The following is a 20,066-nucleotide window of genomic DNA, read 5'->3' as shown; positions in this document are numbered from 1 at the left end:
GCGAATTTCATGGCATTGAAAAAAACTACTTGAGGTTGAAGTAGAAAATGCGATCTGAAGAGTACTAAGTAGTCTGTAGAAGTTATGTTGGGCCGATAGGTCGGACACTTTTTTGTCCATCGCCTGTGATTTTGTTTTCGAGTTTGCGAGATGGAACTTTTCTATTATATAACAATGACAAATAGTTGCAATTTTCATGATGTGCTACATCCCGGTTGCTGCAGTGTGGAACAGTATCACGCAGGCTATCCGACAGTCGTCGAGCATGTCCACATCCAAGTCGAAATACAAGCAATTTCTACTGATTAAATGCTAGTCATCCCTCAGGTTTACCGGACCACGACCTGACATAACCGATTTCGTCTTCCGTATGCCACCTCATTTTGCCGCTTGTCTTTTTGTATTATATTCTTTCACATTTCCTTCAGTGTGCGTGCCTCCTTTTTTACATCGCCTATAGGGCAGGTGGGGTCTGATTTCAAAGACTACTCAAACTCGATTCGACACCTTCCTATCTGTTCGTTATATCGCAGTCTTGTGGTGTATGGAAATGATGAAATTGTTAATAACAAATCGAACTGAATTTCATTGCTATAATATTTCTACTCGTAAACGTGATGAAAATCCATGCAAATATGGCATTCACAAAACCTACTTGAGTACTGCAATAAAGTAGAAGTACTGACCACCTCGGAGACAAACTGACAAATTTGTAAATAACAATCCCAAAACTTCTTTGTTACTGACTAAGAACGATAACGTAGCAGCTACACATTATCAAATATTGACACTCAATCATGTAGCTAAACAAGGCAGACATGGCGTGACATAATATAGCATACAATACAGTTTGCGGCGATGACTACGAAGATGCACGTTTCGGGGCTTTTCTTAATCTTACATCTTTTGTGGAGTAACAGAGTAAGTGTGCATTACCTAAAAATGGACAGCTGTCGTTCGAATCTAGATCGCAATCTTGACCCATCTATGTAGATAGAAAGTACAGTGAGTTTTCTCGTAACGATGTAGGCTTGTAATGTAATCGCAGATTTTCGCCGAGACATCGTGCCACACCGCAAAAGCGCAAGAAGCGTTCGAACACGATACCAAAGTGCGGCTGTCTCACTTGACGGCGAACATCAAAAAAATACGGAAGGATCTGGATAAGCTGCGCCAGCCTGCGAGTGACCCTGAATCGCGGACAGCAGGTACAAAGATGGAAAACTTGTCACCCTATAACGCTGAAGAATCGCACATACCGTGCAGAGCTGGGCATCTAGAAAAAAAAACAGCTTTTTCCAATTGGATTATAGAATTGAATTATTGCTACCCATTTTTCAAATTACAGTGCAATTAGAATTATGTAATTCGAAAAATATTGGAAATGTAATTAAAATCTTTATTAGAAAGAAATGCAACGAAAATCAAGTTCAGTTCGTATCAAATCAGAGTTCATCCTCATATAAGAACGATAATGGCAACTCTGTACACCCACCTTGTAGTTTCGCGCTGCATACAGTTCTACTGTACCAATTTGAGGAAGAGCAGATATTTGATAATAAAATAGATAATAAATAATAATATTAATAAAATAATAATAATATAATAATAATAATAAAATTAGAGCTTTGAAACATTTCACAAATTAGCTTAGAACTAGCTTACCGGTATTTCGCTCTAATTATTCAAATTATCCAATGATTTAATTTTCCGAGTCTGTTATAGTGATTTTAGGAAATGTCGGTGGTGCATTGGCCTTCGTAACGGTAAGAGTTAAACGCAACATCGTACCGAAAGCAACGTTGTCGGCTATGTAGCATAAAAACGTCCCGACCACTCTGACTACACTCCGCAAACAAATACGTAGCATTCAAGTAGCGATTGGCGCAGTATGTCTCTACTGTTCAAACCTGGATGACACAGCTAACATTCCACTCCTGTTCTCTCAAGATAGTTTGAACTCAGGCATAGAGTCCGCGCTAATTTTGAATTTGACTCCGGCCCGCGAACCCAATTTTAATTTGATGTCTACGATTTAGATGAGTTAAGAGAAAGGAACATCGATTATCAACAGTTATCGGAGAAAGCAGAGCAAATAACATCCCTGGTAAAAGACAATGGGGCCATCACCGCCGAAGTCATGCGAGGTCACGGCCAAGCTATCGAGCAAATACACTTACTACGCAACAGAATGAATTCGATCGTAAGTCTTTGCCGCGGGAACTCAACAGTAGAGTGTCCCAGCGAAATTATCGGTAAAGGTACGTTTGTATTGCTTTTTTGATATGTCGCTAATGACCCTAATATATGAAGGACTCACGATTTAGACTGCGCGGATATCTTACGTAAAGGCGGAACCTACAGCGGGGTGTATTTTCTTCAAGAGAAGCCGGGGTCCGTGCCGTTTCCGGTCTACTGCGATCAGGAGGTGCGCAAGTGTTATATCAGCTTAGACACTATTAACGCTGACTCCTACACGCAGAATCCAGCAGCGCGAGTGTGGACACAAGCAAATCTCACGGCTCAGGGAAATTAGTCTATGCCACACTTTCCATTTGGCTGAAGGCACTTTGACGGTAATTTTTGACCGGCTTGCCTAGCGCGAAATTTGATAAATAGGTTATGAATCGAACGCTACCGCGGTACTGCTTGCGAAAATATTAATTATATTGTGATCGTGGTCCTGGAATCCACCAAAATCAGCCTCGGATGTTGCATTGTAACGGAGTTTGGTATTGTGACGCCACCGTCTGAGCAGCTCAGGAGCAAGTGCGCACGAGAGTATAAGAGTGTGAATGCTCAATTGCTCAATCGGTTGCGCGACAACGCTTGCGGTTTGCGCTGCTTCTCACCTGCACCCAGATGGCGTCGTTGCGCCACAATACCAAACTTCGTTACAATGCAACATTCGAGGCATATTTTTTTTGGGGGGGGGGGTTCCAGGACCACGAGCAGAAACAAAATTATATTTTCGCAATCAGTACTGCGGTAGCTTTCGATTGATACCCGTTTTATCAAATTTCGCGCTCGGCAAGCCGGTCAAAAATTACCGTCAAAGTGCCTTTAGCCAAATGGAAAATGTTCAATTGAAGTAGTTTTGGCATAACTTGAAAACTGCTACTTTTACATGTAAATGAGTAGAAATTCACGGCGTGATTGATACTTCTACTTGGCTAGCAACGTTAACCACTTTGACCACTATTTGTTAAACGGAAGTTCTGATATGAGTGATAGTTAGATCTCTTACCATCGGAATACGACCTCAAGGACTAAGCTGGCTTTTTTATTGTATAGGACGATGGCGGCGGTTGGACTTACGTTCACAGTCACGTTGACAACGTGCTAGATTTCAACAGAAGTTGGCTATCATACAAGAACGGATTCGGGGAAGTGAACTGCAACGGCGGGGGAAACTTTTGGATCGGAAACGAAGCCATCCACGCAATTACGTCAGCCCGTCGCTACCACCTGCAAGTTGATGTAACCGACTGGTCTGATAACACAGGGTAGGATTCTATGCATGTATGTATGTATAAATGTCGAATGTAAGATATAGTTCTGAAACTTTAATTGGTTCAATGGGTCAATACCAAAGGTGGTCATCGCTGGTAGTGAAGTAACAGAAGAAGTATCGTCGTAAATTTCTACTTAAGTACAAGTAGCGATCTCTAAGCAAAACAAGTAAGTATTATTGACTTGGTTTTGCCTGTAAGTAGGCCTACTTCGATATTGATTACCTCTGGTGAATAGGCTACTAGTCAGCGCTGGAGATAACCGGACTATACGATCTGATATATCGACTCCGCCTTCCGACTCAGGCCACCTCATTTTTACTGCTTGTGCTTTTTATTTTATTATTATGTTATCTTTTTATATTATCTTATAATACGTTTTATTCAGTGTGCATACATCTTCCTTACATGACCCAGGTGGATGTTTGATTTTAAAGACTACTTCAAAACGTTTCGACACCTCCCTATCTTTGAATTGTATCGCAATCTTGTGGTGTTTTGCAAAGGACGAAATCGTTAATAATAAACTCAACTCAGATACGCGAGATACACGACATTCGAAGTCGGGCCGGAGGATTCCGAGTATCAGCTTCACGTCACGGGATACGTGCCCGCGGCGGAGCCTGACATGCGCATTGGCGACGGATTTTTCGGGCATAACTTCGGACACGTCGACGATATTATGTATACCTCTCACGACGGAATGAACTTCAGCACGTTTGACCGTGACAACGATATGTATCAGTGTAGGTATTATTGCGGGGATTGAGCGTATAATACAGAGCTACTAAATTTGCTCAAGTCCGTTATAGCGCTCATGGAAGAATTTACTGTCATACAAATGCAATTGCCTACGCTATAACGATATATAAAAGCGTTATTAGCAAAAGCAAGAAGCGAAATGTATTTGTTGATCTGTTATTGTTATAGTCACCGCTAGTCGGAGAATTGGCACTTTTTATTTCTCGCTAATTCTTTGAATCTCAATTTTCAAGTGGTGAGAGCGAGTGAAGGCGGTGGTGAAGGTTTTCACTTGTCATACAGAAACAAAATCTGTTCTTTATAAAGTTCATGTTTGAAAACGCTGAATCACAGCTGCAAATGAGCAAAAAGAATAAAAACACTGTCTGCACTTTTTGCAAATCAACGATAATTGATTTGGTTTTGCTAAAAACTAAATATCGAGACGGACAAGGTCCGGATTTAACAACCCTGGTAAAGTATCTCTAAAGTGGCTGATAAGGGTCATGATGCGATTAACAGATGACTGCGCTCATCAAGATGGCGGCGGTTGGTGGTTCAACCGGTGCTCGGCTGTTAACCTGAACGGCAGAATCTACAACAACGGATTTTACAGGTAGTCCATCTTTAGTTGAAGTTTCCTAATAGTTGGCAGTTAGTCTGCTGTTAGCTAGGCCTACTGTTTTTACGGGGAATTCCAGTATTGTGACGTCATATCATAACTCTAACAACGCAGGCCTACTGGTCGTGTTTCACTCAGAGAGAGAGAGAGAGAGATTTATTTCTTCGTCAACTGGAATAAACAGAATGAGTATGCAAAAAATTACTCATAACAAAACAAAAAACACAGTAATAATAGCAACACATACACAGTAATAATAGCATGTAACTGGCTCTATAACGGTATAGACGGGTGCCGGCGATATGATCCTTACGATCTTCATGTCAAGCCGGAACCTAGGAGATTAGAAACAAGTATATAGAATAGATACATACACTCATGCTTACTAGTTATGGTGGTTTGTAAAAAATCAAAAATAAATCAACGAAAATAGAAAAACAACAACGAAGTACATAGTGGATGCCTTGATGCAATAGTACATGGGGAGTACATCCGATGGCGATTAGTACTACTACTTACTGAGAAGTAAGTCAAGGAACTCCGTCTTGAATGACGGAAAACTCATACTTTTAAGTCGCGGGGGCAATTTATTCCACACATCGATTCCAGCACGCTTCAAGGGAGGAAAAGCATTGTCGGAATTAGACATAAATAGGTTGGAAGAGCTCTTAGATCGAGTACCGTAGTTGTGTATATGCATGCAGTATTCAAAGTAGTTTACAAGTGAATCTGGAACTTCTTGTTTGTTAAACTTGTACATGAACTTTGCTAATTCAAAAATATATATGTCTTCAACTTTAAGAATGCGAAGTTTCTTATAATATGGAGATAAGCGATGATAGATGAGCGGATTTGAAATTTCTATGTCCTAATCCAATCCATATCCGAAGCTTCAAATCCTAGTCCAAATCCTAATCCAGAACTTTTGTATATTCAAATCCATGTCTAATCCTAATCCGATTGTAACTTGAAATTCAGAAAAAATGCTAATTTATGCAAGGGAGGAATTGGAAATTATTCTTTCACAACCAACAATTCTATAGATTTAAGATAACTTAGCATAGGGATGCACCTCTCATGTTCATTGGCAGCGAGTGTGCCATAGTGTAGTGTACCATAACTACATTAATAACTGATCTGAATAAAGTTTGTCGTCATTCGCCACACGACCTATCAATCTCCCAGAAAATCGGATAATCCAATCCAAATCCTAATCCGTTCAGAAAAAATCTCTAATCCTAATCCAATCCAAATCTGACAAAATTTACCAAATCCGGTTTTTTCAAATCCTAATCCTAGTCCATGCTCATCTCTGGTTTCACTCTGTAGATACGATATACGGCGCAGCCAATGCGCCTGAACAATCCACTAATGATAATTTATTTATTTTCGGTGAAATGTCTTTTGTTAACTGTCTTCGTACCAAAATTAGAGTTAGTCAGTAACGAAGTAGCCTACTTCTACTTTTTGGGGTACTTAATTTTTTTTTATCTGCTTGTACTACTCACTCAACTATAGCCATGTTCTTAGACCAGTGGTTCTCAACCTTTTTCACCTCGCGGACCGGTAAAATTTCAAAAGATTTCTGGCGGACCGGTGGTCTTTCAAAAATTGAAATGAAACCAAAATGTAAAGTATGCAACCGTTTTTTGCAATTATATGGTGCTAGAGAGTGACATTTGGAGGGTTCGATCGTAATTCGTAATTAATCATCTTCATGATGGTATCCATGTGATTTTGTGGTAGTGATCGAGTCTGCCGAGTCGAGGTAAAATTGCCTTGTCCAGATAAAAACATGCTACCATCGAGAGTCAGCCGATCGTTTAGTCTTTCGCGCAGAAGACCGTGGGTTTAACCGACCGCGCCAACTCGAATAATATCTTTCTCTTTGACAATATCGAGAGAAGAAGCGTTTCGGAGTCGAACCAAGCACCTTGTTCATTGCCCACTACCACCAGACGCAGGCTACTCTGGCACCTACGAATACAATGCGCCACACGAACACACCTTACAGCAGCTATACCTGCCATCCGCAAATCCGGGCCGAAAAAACACTTCGTCAGCCCACCCGAAAAACGTTTGTCTTGGGCCCCCACAGGGCGATAAGCCAAACTTCTGGGAGCTTTGCCCCCAGACCCCACAGTTGGGTGCATGTTTTCACCTGTAATTGTGAGCACATTCATTCTACTCAGTGTAAGCAGAGAGTTTATGTAGCTTAATCGCGCCAATAGCGAAAATTTTCTATCATTCATGACTGAATCGGTTTTCTCGCTGCCGACAAAAAATACGCTATGATGAATGATCATTTGCAAAATAGTTTTGGCCCCCTTCTAAGCTCGACGCCTCTCCAATTGGGCGGTTTGGGGTGCCCCAGTTACGGTCCTGCACAAAACAAATGAATCGAAAACGAATGATCACGCAAACTGCGCTGTTTAGCGATGAGTCAGCTCGTATCTGTTCTGTACTTGTCGCTCGCATGTCGTCAAATGACGCGTCTTGAACTTCAAGTCAAATTGAACATGTTTCCAGCCCTAATGTTACCTCACGACGTTCTGAATCAGTTCAAAATTTGATGTCGTATTTATTTTATCAATGGCAAGCCTTCAACATTGCATCTTGAAATTAAGGTATATAAGATTGTGATATTGCCTACCTGGCGGACCGGCGGTTGAGAACCACTGTCTTAGGCTAGGCTACTGTCACGTTGTCTACTTAACAGTTCTGAGACAAAACTATTTAGACTTTGGATGTTGAAGAGTAGAAGTATAGGGCTGTTTACCAGGGCTGTAATGACTCGAGTCATGACTTTTTGGTGACTCGACTTGAGGCAATTTGTGTATCGACTCGACTTGTACTCGAGCCATTGTGCATGAGTCGAACCAAGTCATATGAGTGGAGACTAGGACGACGGCAAAGACAGACTTTTCATTGCAACTTCAAAGAATAGTCAAGTCACCACATTGTTGGCATTTCGTCTATCAGTCCCGATACTTGGAAAATAGGACCAGAAACTGCTAGAACTGAGGAAAATTACGATATCATGAATGCGAGCCATTCTATATCATTCGAGCAGAGTTGAAACAAGTGGATTGCACCGGATTAAACTCAAAACTGAACAGTGAACACAATGACTCGCACTCGGGTCACAACACCATGACTCGGACTCGACCCTCTTTTCACTGACTTGGACTTGACTCGGCGGTGAATTAAAAATGTCTCGACTTGGTTCGAGTCAAATCTATAAAAGTGAGATTTGACTTGTGACTCGGAACCATATGACTTTTGGTTACAACCCTGATGTTTACATCACTCATATGAAGCTATTACAACAACCGGGCGAAATCTTCCTGTCTTTTCATTGTATCGCATTTTTTGTGGTGTATTGAACTGATAAAATTGCTAATAATAAACCAATAGCCACCGTAGCACGGCGACAGAGTATATTTCGAAATTCACATCTATTTTTAGTATCAATATAATCATTTTGCGTCAGACGCATATCTTGAAATTCTTAAATAGCCCCCTCCCAAGTAACTGCAAAATATGTGAGCCCCCGACCAAATCTTGTTTTCCGAAGTACTTACTTCAGTAATTTCCTGACCTGTTTCTTGTACTTCCACTGGTAATTGAGGAGAAATTTTCCACGTTACTTTTATTTCTACGCCGACTGCTTTAACCAATCGTGACTAAAATTTACGATTAAATAACCTCACGCTAAAATATACATCGTGTCTTAAGAGCGACTGACACATTGTACGGCTTCGACAACGCAATGATCTGGGGCCCCTGGACCGGACTGTGGTACTCCCTGAAGACTTCAAGCATGAAGATACGACCGGCAACATTTCCAGACTAGCAATGCGCCACGAGAAGCGAGAACGAATTGAATTTTATCTTTTCATAAAGGCAAACTGAGCAAACGCACAAAAGCAAGAGTATACAACGCTGAAGACTGTGAAACATGCGTGACTAGGACTACACGATGTATTTCGCGGGCATTTCTTTGCCTTCCAAGCCGCATATAAGGTTCTCCGCAGCCAGCGTAGCCATCCTGGTGCGTGTTTGTAAGGAGGCGCTCGCGATGTGCGGCGTGATAACTGAGCAGAAGAGACAACAGTTACTATACGCTAATGTCACCTGCCAATAAACTGTAACACAGAAATTTCGCATCCGGCAGCTCATTTGTCATCTTTTGCTTGATTGCGTGTGTTGTGGACAGAGGTGGTCTGGTTAGTAACGAACTTCTAGTTTTTCGGAGTATTTCGGTCGACTTTTTCTACTTGCACTATTGACTTGAGTGGTCACTGGTCATGTCTTTAGACCACTTATGCTTGAACAGCTGTCCTGGCATTTTTCAAAGTACAAAGTAGTTTCGGGATGAGTTTGTATTATATTTACGAGTGAAATTCTGACAACTGCGTTAGATACCCTCTATGCGTCACGGTAATTGAATATTATGTTCGAAGATTGCGCCTATCTGTAGCGCCATTAGTCAATCCGCATTAGTCGAGAACATACATCATGCGATTTAGAAAGCAGCCACCGACAATTAACTCGGTGGCTCCCACCGTGGGCGATATCGCCCTCAGTGGGTGAAAATACCAAAGGGGGCTATTGGGGGACGAAAATGTTGGAGCGTACAGTGAGATACACCTAATTAACACGGCCAAAAAATTCACGTGACGATGGCTTACTCTGTATATTACGCAAAAATTGAACAAAAAAGGTCAACCAGACGGAAAGTGATATTTTTTTAGTCAATTCACACCAGCGATATCACAGTTAGGCGAATAAATTTCTCGTTTGTATGTTCGTCTTTTTCGGATCCGGAAATATGGGCGGCAAAAATTTGTGTCGAGCTTGATATGGGGACGATGAGTCGAAAAAGGTTGGGAACCACGAGATCAACTGCTAAAAATGAGCGACCCCTCGGCCAAATCTAGTTTTTGAAACTGCATACTTGGGCACTTTTGAGACACTCGTTTTTTTCTACTTCCGCTTGAGTTTGTTTTGACATGTCTTGAAGATCGCTACTTTTACTTGAGTAGAGAGGGTCGCTACCTAAACCACCACTGGTTATTATACGCTCATGCAACTATCCTCAAAGAGGGGCGCGTTATTGTACTATTTCGTGAATATGACAGGATTTGGGTGAAAATCAGTTATTTTTGTGATTGAGGATATGAAAAAAATTGAGTATTTATATTATAACATTTGGTCGTCATACAGTCCTGATTCTAGAAAATGATAATTTGGATTTAGTGTGCATTTAATATCCACTCGCGCAATAACTAGTCCTCAGTCGAAAGCTTAGCCGTAAGAAGCTATCAAATGTCTGTGTGAGATTTTGCAAAATAGCACGCCGTTGCCATTGTGACGTCAACGCGGAACCGTGACGATTGTCATTATCGAAAATTTTCAATCGCCAACACACCTATTCATTATTGCCGTCAGCGCGCAATCGCAACACAAGTCTCGGTCTGTAAGGTTTTATAGGCAGATCATAATTGATGGACGAAATTCAGGGTCATACCTTCCAGGGCTAACCGATACACACAAGTGTTTATCTAGGCCCTAGGGCTTTAGGCAACAGAGACAATTTATTTCCACGTAACTGTTATGGGAGTCTTTAATGAGACAAGTGTTAATACTGCGTCTTATAAAACTACGATCATGTTATGTGAAGTGAAGCACATTAAAAAAATATTGATGGCCACCCAGCTCCGTTTTAAGCAGAGGTGGTCAAAGCATCCAGCGTTGCTACTCAAGTAGAAGTAGAAGTAACGTCGCAAATTTTTACTCAATTGCAGGTAGAAGTAGGTATTTCCACGAAATACCCAAACTATATCATGTAAAAGCACAAAATGGAAGCTGTGACAAGTACTCAAGTAAGTGATTTCAAACACTAAGGTGTCGCATACTTAATATAGTTAATCGGAGGTCACTGCTTTCGAAATTGCAATATGTATCTTCGCGGCTAACGCTAAATGACTGATGACGCTACGTCGCTACAAATGGGATCAATCCTCAGATCTAAATTCATGATACAGGGGCTATTTCACATGGTTTTTATGACAACTTCACTCATTGAAGTGATGCGAAATTATGCTAACACTACTATCTACTTTTAAAAATCCAATCATAAAATGTAACTTGAGTATTTCAGAAAAGTAGAAGTACTTCATTACTGACCACCCCTGGTTTTAAGCAAGTCCACTATCGTACTGGAAGACCTCCCAAATATCACAGCTTACCACAATTTTTCATGTTGAAGAGAGCGTGATTCGTAGGCAAGGGCTCGGGAGTGGTTACATCAAGCCCAGCTGCAGCTATGCTCCCATCTTTTAGTGCTTTCGTGAGGTCGTCTTGCTCGACAATACCTCCCCTAAACAACAAAGGCATTATGTTATCAGACAAGTAGCGATTCGAATGCACGCCATTGAAACATCATGATATTAAATTCTTCTCAACAGAATCAGTATCACTATTAATATTTTCATCATTTCAAAACCACAAGACTGCGATACAATGAAAAGATAGGAAGGTATCGAAATGACTTGAAGTAATCTTTGAAATCACACACCCACCTGGGTCTAACGAATAATGTTAATCATCTAATACCAAGATCAATATATAATGCAACCAAGTCCTCACAGAGTTTACAAGGATGAAGCCAACTTGTGGTGGGTGAGCTTTTTCAGATCCGCCCAGTTACTATACTCTATATCAGTGGTCGGGAACCTATGGCTTGCAAGCCATATATGGCTCTTTTGGGTATAAGATATGGCTCTTTGCCTAATATTTATTTGTGTACTGAATTGATCAATATTGCAGCGAGTTGTTGGTAAATTTTAATCACGGCCAATATAATCATTCTCGTGGCAGTATTAACATGTCTTTGAGAGGTAAAGACAATGCTGTCTTCAGGTTTAGGGCGCGGACCCCCTCTTTTGAAAATGATCAAATTTGAGTAGCTGTCACGCCGGCGGCCAATGTCTCTCGCGAATTCTTTGTACCCGAATCGAAATCTTGAATTGTGCGATACGTTGATTAATCAAAGATCATAGCAGACATGGCGACGCCCATTTCAAAAAGCAGCTTTCAAATACAAATTGTCTTGCTGATCTACCGCGAGAAATGAACTGTTGTGGATGTGACATTCACAATTACAAACTCGAATTACAAACAACGCCATAGCTATCCCCGCGTTCTTGATTGGTAAGTATAGCTCTGTGTAGTGCCAGTGATAAAATGTATGCGTGTAACGCAACGTTATGTTACCGCCGAATACTTTGGGAATTGAGAAGTCGTTAAGTATTTAGATTTTCGGAATCAGTGAGACAGTCACATTCGATTAATATCAGTTATAATAAATTCTAAGCCACTTATACGATGAAATGTGTTATCAATGGTGCGGCTTGGCCCGTCTGCGCCTTACCTCTCGTTTCGAGCTTTATTTTCGAACAATAAATACCAGTTTTTACAGAGAAAATATGGCGCACGCGAGGAATCCCATGTATAGTGAGTTCAAAATAGTGCTATCATGATGTCACGAATTTTCAATTGTGACGTAACAGTTGATTGTCAGGTATGGCTCTTTGGGAATTGAGATGGAAAAAATAGGGCTAATATGGCTCTTCCGACAGAAAAGGTTCCCGACCACTGCCCTATATTGTTGCGTAAGTAGCAACCTACCTGGCTGTGTTTATGAAGATAGCGGTATTTTTCATTTTGTCAAAAGCAGCCTTGTTAAAAAGATTCTTTGTTTCCGGAGTCAGGGCGCACATACACAATACAAAGTCACTTTCTTCGAGCAGGGTGCCAAAATCGGCTGAAAGTATATTGCATGCGTACACTCCGACATATTGCTATTTGCAAATAACCATAAATCAAATGATATCAATTATTGTAAACAGATGATTTTGCGGCGATGTAAGATTCAACTAACCTCCTCACCCTTACCGCAGCTCTGCAAGCAGTGCCATATAGAATCCTTAAGTAACAAGTAGCAAACGTATCGACCTGGTGTATGAAGCACATCTTTCTGCATAAACTTCTACTCTTTGGAATAGATGCTTTAATATACACAGGAAGGGTAAATTTTGATATTTCTTCAATCATGCTGATTTATTACGTCATCATTATCATAACTTCTTTTTTATTCGTAAATTTAGTGGCCAAGGCCACCTGCTTCGTATAAGTAGGAGGTGCATTTTATGTGAATAATTAAACAACACAGAGACCAACATGCCTCATACATTGCTGGTCATTCAACTAGCGTAGAAGTAGAAATTTACAAGACATATCAAAATTACTTCAAGTTGCAGCAGAAAATCAAGGTCTGAAACATACACAATAAGTAATTTCAAAAATTAGATTTGGTCGAGGGGTTGCATAAATTCAACAGTTAATCGGATCTTTCCACTATCGAAATTGTAATATATGACATATATGCATCTTAGCGAGTAACTCGAAATGACTAATGGCACTACAGATAAGTGGAATTTTCGAAAATAAATCCAGTTGCTATAATACACGGGCTATTTCGCCCCTACGTAATGACAATTTCACACATAAAGATGAAGCAAACATACCCCATAACAATTTCCTCTTTACAAAATTAAGAGGGTAAGAAGTAGCTTTACCTTAAACATTGTCAAGTGAAGTGGAAGTAGTGGCGGTATTGCAAGTTTGTAAATCCTACTTGAGTACTTTGAAAAAGTAAAAGTACGTTGCTGATCACTGACCACTTCTGGATATAAATGAAAGGCTTACCATATTCCACACTGAGAGATTTCTCTTGCGATGTTGACTTTCTTTTTGTGTTGTTGTATAAAAATCTTTTCGGAGCGAATGGTCTCAAGCGTTCCAGGGTCGCAATCCCAATTCTGCCCAGTCCGACAATGCCAACGGTACTTCCGTCAAGGGAAGGACCACACATCCACATTGGCTTCCAGGTACCCCATCCACCACTGAAACAGGGATTTCTCAATAGATTTACCGAAAATTAGCCACATATGTGTTCATTTCCAATTGTCTCTTTAATCATTAATCAAGCGTAGCACCAACCATTTAGCTTCAGCTGCTGACTCCAGGACTCTTCTTGATGTGGATAGAAGAAGGGCAAGTGTGAATTCTGCCTAAAATGATACTGTCCTGAGTCACAAGGTATAACCATAAATGCAAAATAATTACAAAATTAGCACTTGGTAAAGCACTTAGTAGTTGATAGATCTATTAGTTAGATTGGTGGTATATATTATATTTAAATAGTAGTTTGGTTGAAGTTGCTTACCGTTGCAGCTGTTAGTACGTCTGGAGTGTAACCGATAGAAATTCCTCTCCTTGAGCATTCCTGCAGATCAATGTGATCCACACCGACGGACATGGTACTGACGACCTTCAAACTTTGTCCTGTAACATCATAATTGCACCGTAAAATTATAACAACTAAATTTCATTCATAAGTCGAAGAAAACAAGCATTTTTGTGAGGTAACAAAATTATAATTTGGCTGAAATGGCAATAACATATTTTATTCTAAGAATGCCATTATCTCAATACTAACCTGCACTGTCGAGCAATGACGATCCCACTTTATCGGTCAGCAAGCAGAACAACCCGTCAATACTCTTTACACGTTCATGCAACGTTTCTGACGGTATGCATTCATCACTGTCCCATATATCCAGGCTACACCTGTAGTGATATTAAATTTTCAACTATGACAGTTCAGTTCATTAAGAATTTCATTAGATGAAAGATTGCGGTACAATGGAAAGAAAAGAAGGATTCTAAACGACTCGGCGAAGTCAATCAATCAAACACCCAACTTAGTCTACTAATATTTTAACAGAATGGGAGAATGCATTATAAGAGGCATCTACACTCAATGAGAAATAACCAACCCAGTTACTGAAAAATAGGCAAGCGATGTAGAGGTATGATACAGCACTGATTACAGGTAAAATCGGTGCGTGGCGAAGTTGATACTGCACACTAGTCCAGTAGAAGCTACTAGTCAGGTAGTCAGAAGAGTTGAAAGCTGATTTGACATCTCATTTCATGTCATAGGCAGAGTCTGGATCAATAAGGGTTCTTACCCCGCTTTCAGAATTTTGACCTCAATATGAAATTGATTATCGAGACCACTTGCGAAATCATTGTTGGTTTAGATTTTGTCCATTCAGATTATTATAATGGTATTCTCTTCATTGTGGCCGTTTACCGGGGAAGATAGCGTAGTGGTGACGATAAGCGCCTGCCGCCCGGACGGCCCGGGTTCGATTCCGCAACGGAGGTCATTCTGGGCTTCTCTTCCCCCATCTAGCTGTTCTTACAGCGACAAAAAAGGAATGGAAAGAGCAACAAAGAGCAGCGGAATAGTGACAAACATTGAAGAAAGAACTGCGACATCGGGCACTAGGCCGAGGTGGATGCCAGTTTAAGAGACCACAACTGCAACTGGTCGTTCGGCACCCTCCTATCTGTTCATTACATCACATTGTGTTTTATCGCATTGTACATTGTGTGTGTCTTGTTCAGATAAAAATATAATCTGACGATCATCTTATCTGATCCACCGATTAAATTTACATCGCCTAGGTCAGGGGTTCTCAGCCCTTTCTTGGACGTGGCCCATTTTCCGGTTTGAAAATGTGCTGTGGCCCACCTCTAATCTTAGAGTCATAATCCTGTTCAATGCGTGGTAATCGACTGTGCCGATATGCCTATTCCTCTAAAATATGCGCATTTGTCTCTAATTTACTCATGATATTTAAATGTAGACATTTCGGACCGTTGAATCGCGCGAAGCGCGACGGAAATTTCCAAGTCGAATAAATATCCTCCAATAAACGACCAACGAAATAATCTTGGGCCCCTTCGAGGTCCCGCAATCGGGGGTTTGGGTGCAGCAGTTAGGGCCTTGGTTGATCATAGGCTGAATCTCCTGTGTATATTATGATCGTCAGCTGCTCCATTCACATCGCGAAACACAAACATCAAATCCACGCATCCACCGTGTGATTGGGATTTTAGTTCCACTATTGTGGGGAGTAATATAATCATTCTGGGTCAGCTTCAAACAATTCATTGGTGAATGGGGTACTACAGAGAAGTGGAGAAAGATTTTTTTAATATACACTCAATAACACATCTTGGGCACTTCTTCGATAGTAGGTAGACATCGAAAAGTGTTCACCATGATCACCAATGAATGTTTTCCATGAACACGAACACAAATTTATAAACGTCAAAATATATTGTTTTTGCGTTTGGAGAGGGTTAGGGTCAAAGTTTGGTTTAGGGTATCCCAAGATTAGGGTTGGAGTATTAGGGTGGGAGGGGAGATATTAGGGTTGTGGGAGGGGGGATATTAGGGTTGGGGTTAGGGAGATATTAGGGTTGCGGGAGGAGGATATTCGGGTTGGGGTTAGGGGATATCAGGGTTGCGGAAGGGGGGATATTAGGGTTGGGGTTAGGGGGATATTAGGGTTGTAGGAGGGGGGGATATTAGGATTGTGGGAGGGGGGATATTAGGGTCGGGGTTAGGTGGATATTAGGGTTGCGGGGGGGGGATATTAGGATTGTGGGAGGGGGGATATTAGGGTCGGGGTTAGGTGGATATTAGGGTTGCGGGAGGGGGATATTACGGTTGGAGTTAGGGGGATATTAGGGTTGGAGGTGGGTTAGGTTCAACGTTGTAGTTAGATTACCCCTAACCGGGGTTTAACCCACCTCCAATCTCCCTTTCACACAACCCTAATATCCCCTCTCCCACAGCCCTAATATACCCTAACCCCAGGATCCCCCTCCCACAACCCTAATATCCCCCTAACCCCAACCTTAATATCCCCACAACCCTAATATCCCCCCTCCCACAATCCTAATTTCCCCCTAACCCCCACCTTAATATCCCCCCTCCCATAACCCTAATATCCCTTCTCCCACAACCATAATATCCCCCTAACTCCAACCCTAATATCCCCCCTCCCGCAACCCTAATATCCCCCCTCCTGCAACCCTAATATCCCCCCTCCCGCAACCCTAATATCCCCTTCCCGCAACCCTAATATCCCCCCTCTTGCAACCCTAATATCCCCCTTCCTAATCTTGGGATACCTAACCCCAACATTGACCCTAACCCACCTCCAATCCCCCTTTCCTCAAACCTTAATATCCCTCTTTCCCAAACCCTAATATCCCCCCTCCCATAACCCTAATTTCCCCCAAGCCTAACATCCCCTCCCAAGCCCTAATATCCCTCTTTCCCCAATCCTAATACCACCCGACCCGAGCCTAATATCCGTCTCTCCAAAGACACAAAAAACAACAATTCATTTTGACGTTTATAAATTTTTATTCGTGTTCATGGGAAACATTTATTGATATCTACCTACTATCGAAGAAGTGCCACATCTTGTGCCAAACCAATTGAAGTCACGATGTCAGAATATTCAATCCAATGACACAATCAATTCATGTGACTCTTAGATTATGTACAATGATATCAGGGCGGACATTTTAAACTGACTCCATTTATAAATTCACTCCGCTAACTCCTCAATCCGTTACGATTCGTTTCGGTGGTGCAGTATACCTCCACCAGAAGTTGCTAATAATTTGTAATTATGGCTATTTTATCTTACAATAATACGACATGCCTAAGTAGCCTACAGTAAATCTATACATCAATTACATTTCATTCCAAGTTTATTGCACACCCCTTTCAACGGCATACGACATAGACTATATGCCCCAGCCCCTGCCGCCTGCCGGGAATGCTTGGTTACTTCAGCATTACCTTCCAGTTATTATATACTCGAAATTATTTTAGTTGCTGTTAGCCCCGTTTTGGATTTGTACATGCTGACTCCATACGTGCCAACACGTCTCATCAGAGTCGGATGAAAAGCTTTACGTAGCCTACGTATAATTAGATCATATGAATATATTTTTAGCGATTAACATAACAAATATAACTAAACCTACATAAATTCTAAAATTTTCTAAATAGCTCTGTGGCCCACCTCAAATGCTCCTGTGGCCCACCAGTGGGCCATGGCCCACCCTTTGAGAACCCCTGGCCTAGGCCAAGGTGGGTGTCTGATTCCAAAGACTACTCCAATCGTTTCTACACCTTCCTATCTTTTCATTGTATCGCAATTTTGTGGTGTATTTGTATTGAACTGATAAAAATTGCTAATAAACCGAACCGAACATAATACTAGCCCAATATATTACGCAAAAATAACAGGTAACGAACATACTTTGCACGGAGAATGTCAATCGCTTCCCTCGGAATCCTCCTGGTAACAAGAACCTTAAATAGTTTGGAGGACATACAGCTATTTCCGTCTGCGCACGATCCCAAAATCAAAACAGTGTGTTTGTCACGTGATAATTCTTGCAATAGGCGTAATTGCTAAAAACGCTGCTATGATTGCAGCAGCTTAACGCCTCGGCGATCTTTGCAGAGGTAAAAATACAACATGGATTTTGATAAAACCGAAATTGGTAGCTGCTAGCTGGAGTACTGGAGGGAATCTTCAACATTCCAACTGCTGCAACATGGCAAAGGCTGGAAGTACTATGTCCGTTCTTTTTAATAACGGCGTAAAATGCCCGTTGTTGGGGTTTGGAACGTGGCTGGCAAGCGGGGAAGACGCGCATAGATCGGTAAAGCAGGCAATCGAAGTCGGATACCGGCATATCGACACTGCATTCAAGTACCAGAATGAGGAAGAGGTGGGACGTGCCATTAACGAGAAGATAGATGATGGTTCCATTACGCGGGAGGATATTTTTGTCGTTAGCAAATTATGGTCTACCAACCATAAAGAAGATATGGTAGTTCCGGCCTTGAAGGAGTCTCTGGCAAATCTGAAATTAGACTATCTTGACCTTTACCTGGTCCACTCCCCCTGGTCAACTATTCCTGAGACTGAAAGACAAGTCTGCCTGAAAAGCAAAACTACTCCAGACGGCCTCGATGCACTCGACGATGTAGATCCTGTCGAGACTTGGAGAGGAATGGAAGAATGTGTAAAACTTGGCTTGGCCAGAAGCATTGGTCTGTCGAATTTCAACAGCAAGCAAACTGACAGTATCCTCAAATCTTGCACCATTAAACCGGTGACCAACCAAATAGAACTCCATCCATTCCTGAATCAAGAAAAACTTCGACAGTTTTCCGAGGAACACGGAGTAACTTTAACCGCTTACCGTTCGTTGGGTGGGGCAAAGAATATCAAAAAAGTGATGGGGGATGAAAGAATTTGTGCCATCGCTTCCAAATACAACAAAACTCCAGCTCAAATAATACTACGTTGGATAATGCAGAGAGGCATAATAGCAATTCCCAAGTCAGTATCACCTGAGCGAATTGAGGAGAATTTTGCATCCTGTGACTTCACGATTTCAGACAAAGACATGGAATTTCTGACAAGCTTGAATACGGACACGAGGTACTGCGAATTCGAAAACAGCAGAAAGTCAAAGTACTTTCCTTTTAGAGATGATATTGAGTACTAGTGATTGAATAATATTCTGTAACCTGCTGAAACAATTCATATTGCGACATTTGCTATGAGTTTGATATATTTTGTAAAGGGCTACAATTTATGACCCTGCAACCTCATGTCTTGGACTTTACCGGCGCAGGAGTTTGAGTACTTTGAATGTGAACACTCTTTTCCACTAACAGTTAGATATCAACGATGTGGATTTTAGATTTGCTACTTTTTTCTTGACGTGGCCTTGGAACCTCGACTGGTTGTACTACATCATTCGAGTCATTCAACTCCTGACTGTATTTTCATTTTATAACAATCTTGTGGTGTTTTGAATTAATGATTGCAATCAAACGAATAAAAACATGTAATATAGATCTTCACACATTCATTGGAATGACATTTCCACGAAGTCCTAATCTACCCACAGCCTTGTCCCAAAATGCCATGAAATAGGTCAGGCCTAATGTAACCTCACCAAATCAGCCTATGTAGTGTGAACGGGCATTGCCGTCTTTGGTTGCATACCAAGGTACATATTTGAATTGTATGATGAGCAATCCTTGAATTATATGATTTATAACCTACCATTACCTTAACAATGAATACCTGTAAGACATTAAAGCCATATTGCATACCACATACGCCTTTAAGTCGTCCTTTTTATAAGTGGTTACT

General features: G+C 41.2%; 2 protein-coding genes and 1 pseudogene across 2 annotated transcripts; 2 read left to right on the top strand and 1 right to left on the bottom strand.

Annotated features, from left to right (window-relative positions):
- The first annotated feature begins 598 nt into the window (after positions 1 to 598).
- On the top strand, positions 599 to 9,351 carry LOC145457220 (fibrinogen-like protein 1). Its single transcript, XM_080335404.1, has 8 exons — positions 599 to 921; positions 1,049 to 1,208; positions 2,040 to 2,261; positions 2,328 to 2,428; positions 3,295 to 3,506; positions 4,050 to 4,258; positions 4,776 to 4,869; positions 8,614 to 9,351. Exons 1-8 carry the CDS (start codon positions 859 to 861, stop codon positions 8,729 to 8,731), a joined length of 1,179 nt encoding a protein of 392 aa, XP_080191530.1. The 5' UTR covers positions 599 to 858; the 3' UTR covers positions 8,732 to 9,351.
- On the bottom strand, positions 8,755 to 18,306 carry LOC145457222 (glyoxylate reductase/hydroxypyruvate reductase-like). Its single transcript, XM_080335406.1, has 8 exons — positions 18,147 to 18,306; positions 14,444 to 14,574; positions 14,171 to 14,289; positions 13,945 to 14,015; positions 13,651 to 13,847; positions 12,571 to 12,706; positions 11,130 to 11,260; positions 8,755 to 8,972 (listed from the first exon to the last, which is right to left on the bottom strand). Exons 1-8 carry the CDS (start codon positions 18,218 to 18,220, stop codon positions 8,851 to 8,853), a joined length of 981 nt encoding a protein of 326 aa, XP_080191532.1. The 5' UTR covers positions 18,221 to 18,306; the 3' UTR covers positions 8,755 to 8,850.
- A 17-nt stretch (positions 18,307 to 18,323) lies between these two features.
- Positions 18,324 to 19,516, top strand: LOC145457223 (1,5-anhydro-D-fructose reductase pseudogene; annotated as a pseudogene).
- Positions 19,517 to 20,066: the final 550 nt, after the last annotated feature.

Source organism: Botryllus schlosseri, chromosome 15 (assembly GCF_051294905.1).
Source record: "Botryllus schlosseri isolate E-star chromosome 15, Bs_hap1, whole genome shotgun sequence".
Taxonomy (NCBI): domain Eukaryota; kingdom Metazoa; phylum Chordata; class Ascidiacea; order Stolidobranchia; family Styelidae; genus Botryllus; species Botryllus schlosseri.
The sequence above is the reverse complement of the archived record's forward strand: the minus strand, read 5'-3'. Positions and strand labels throughout refer to the sequence as shown.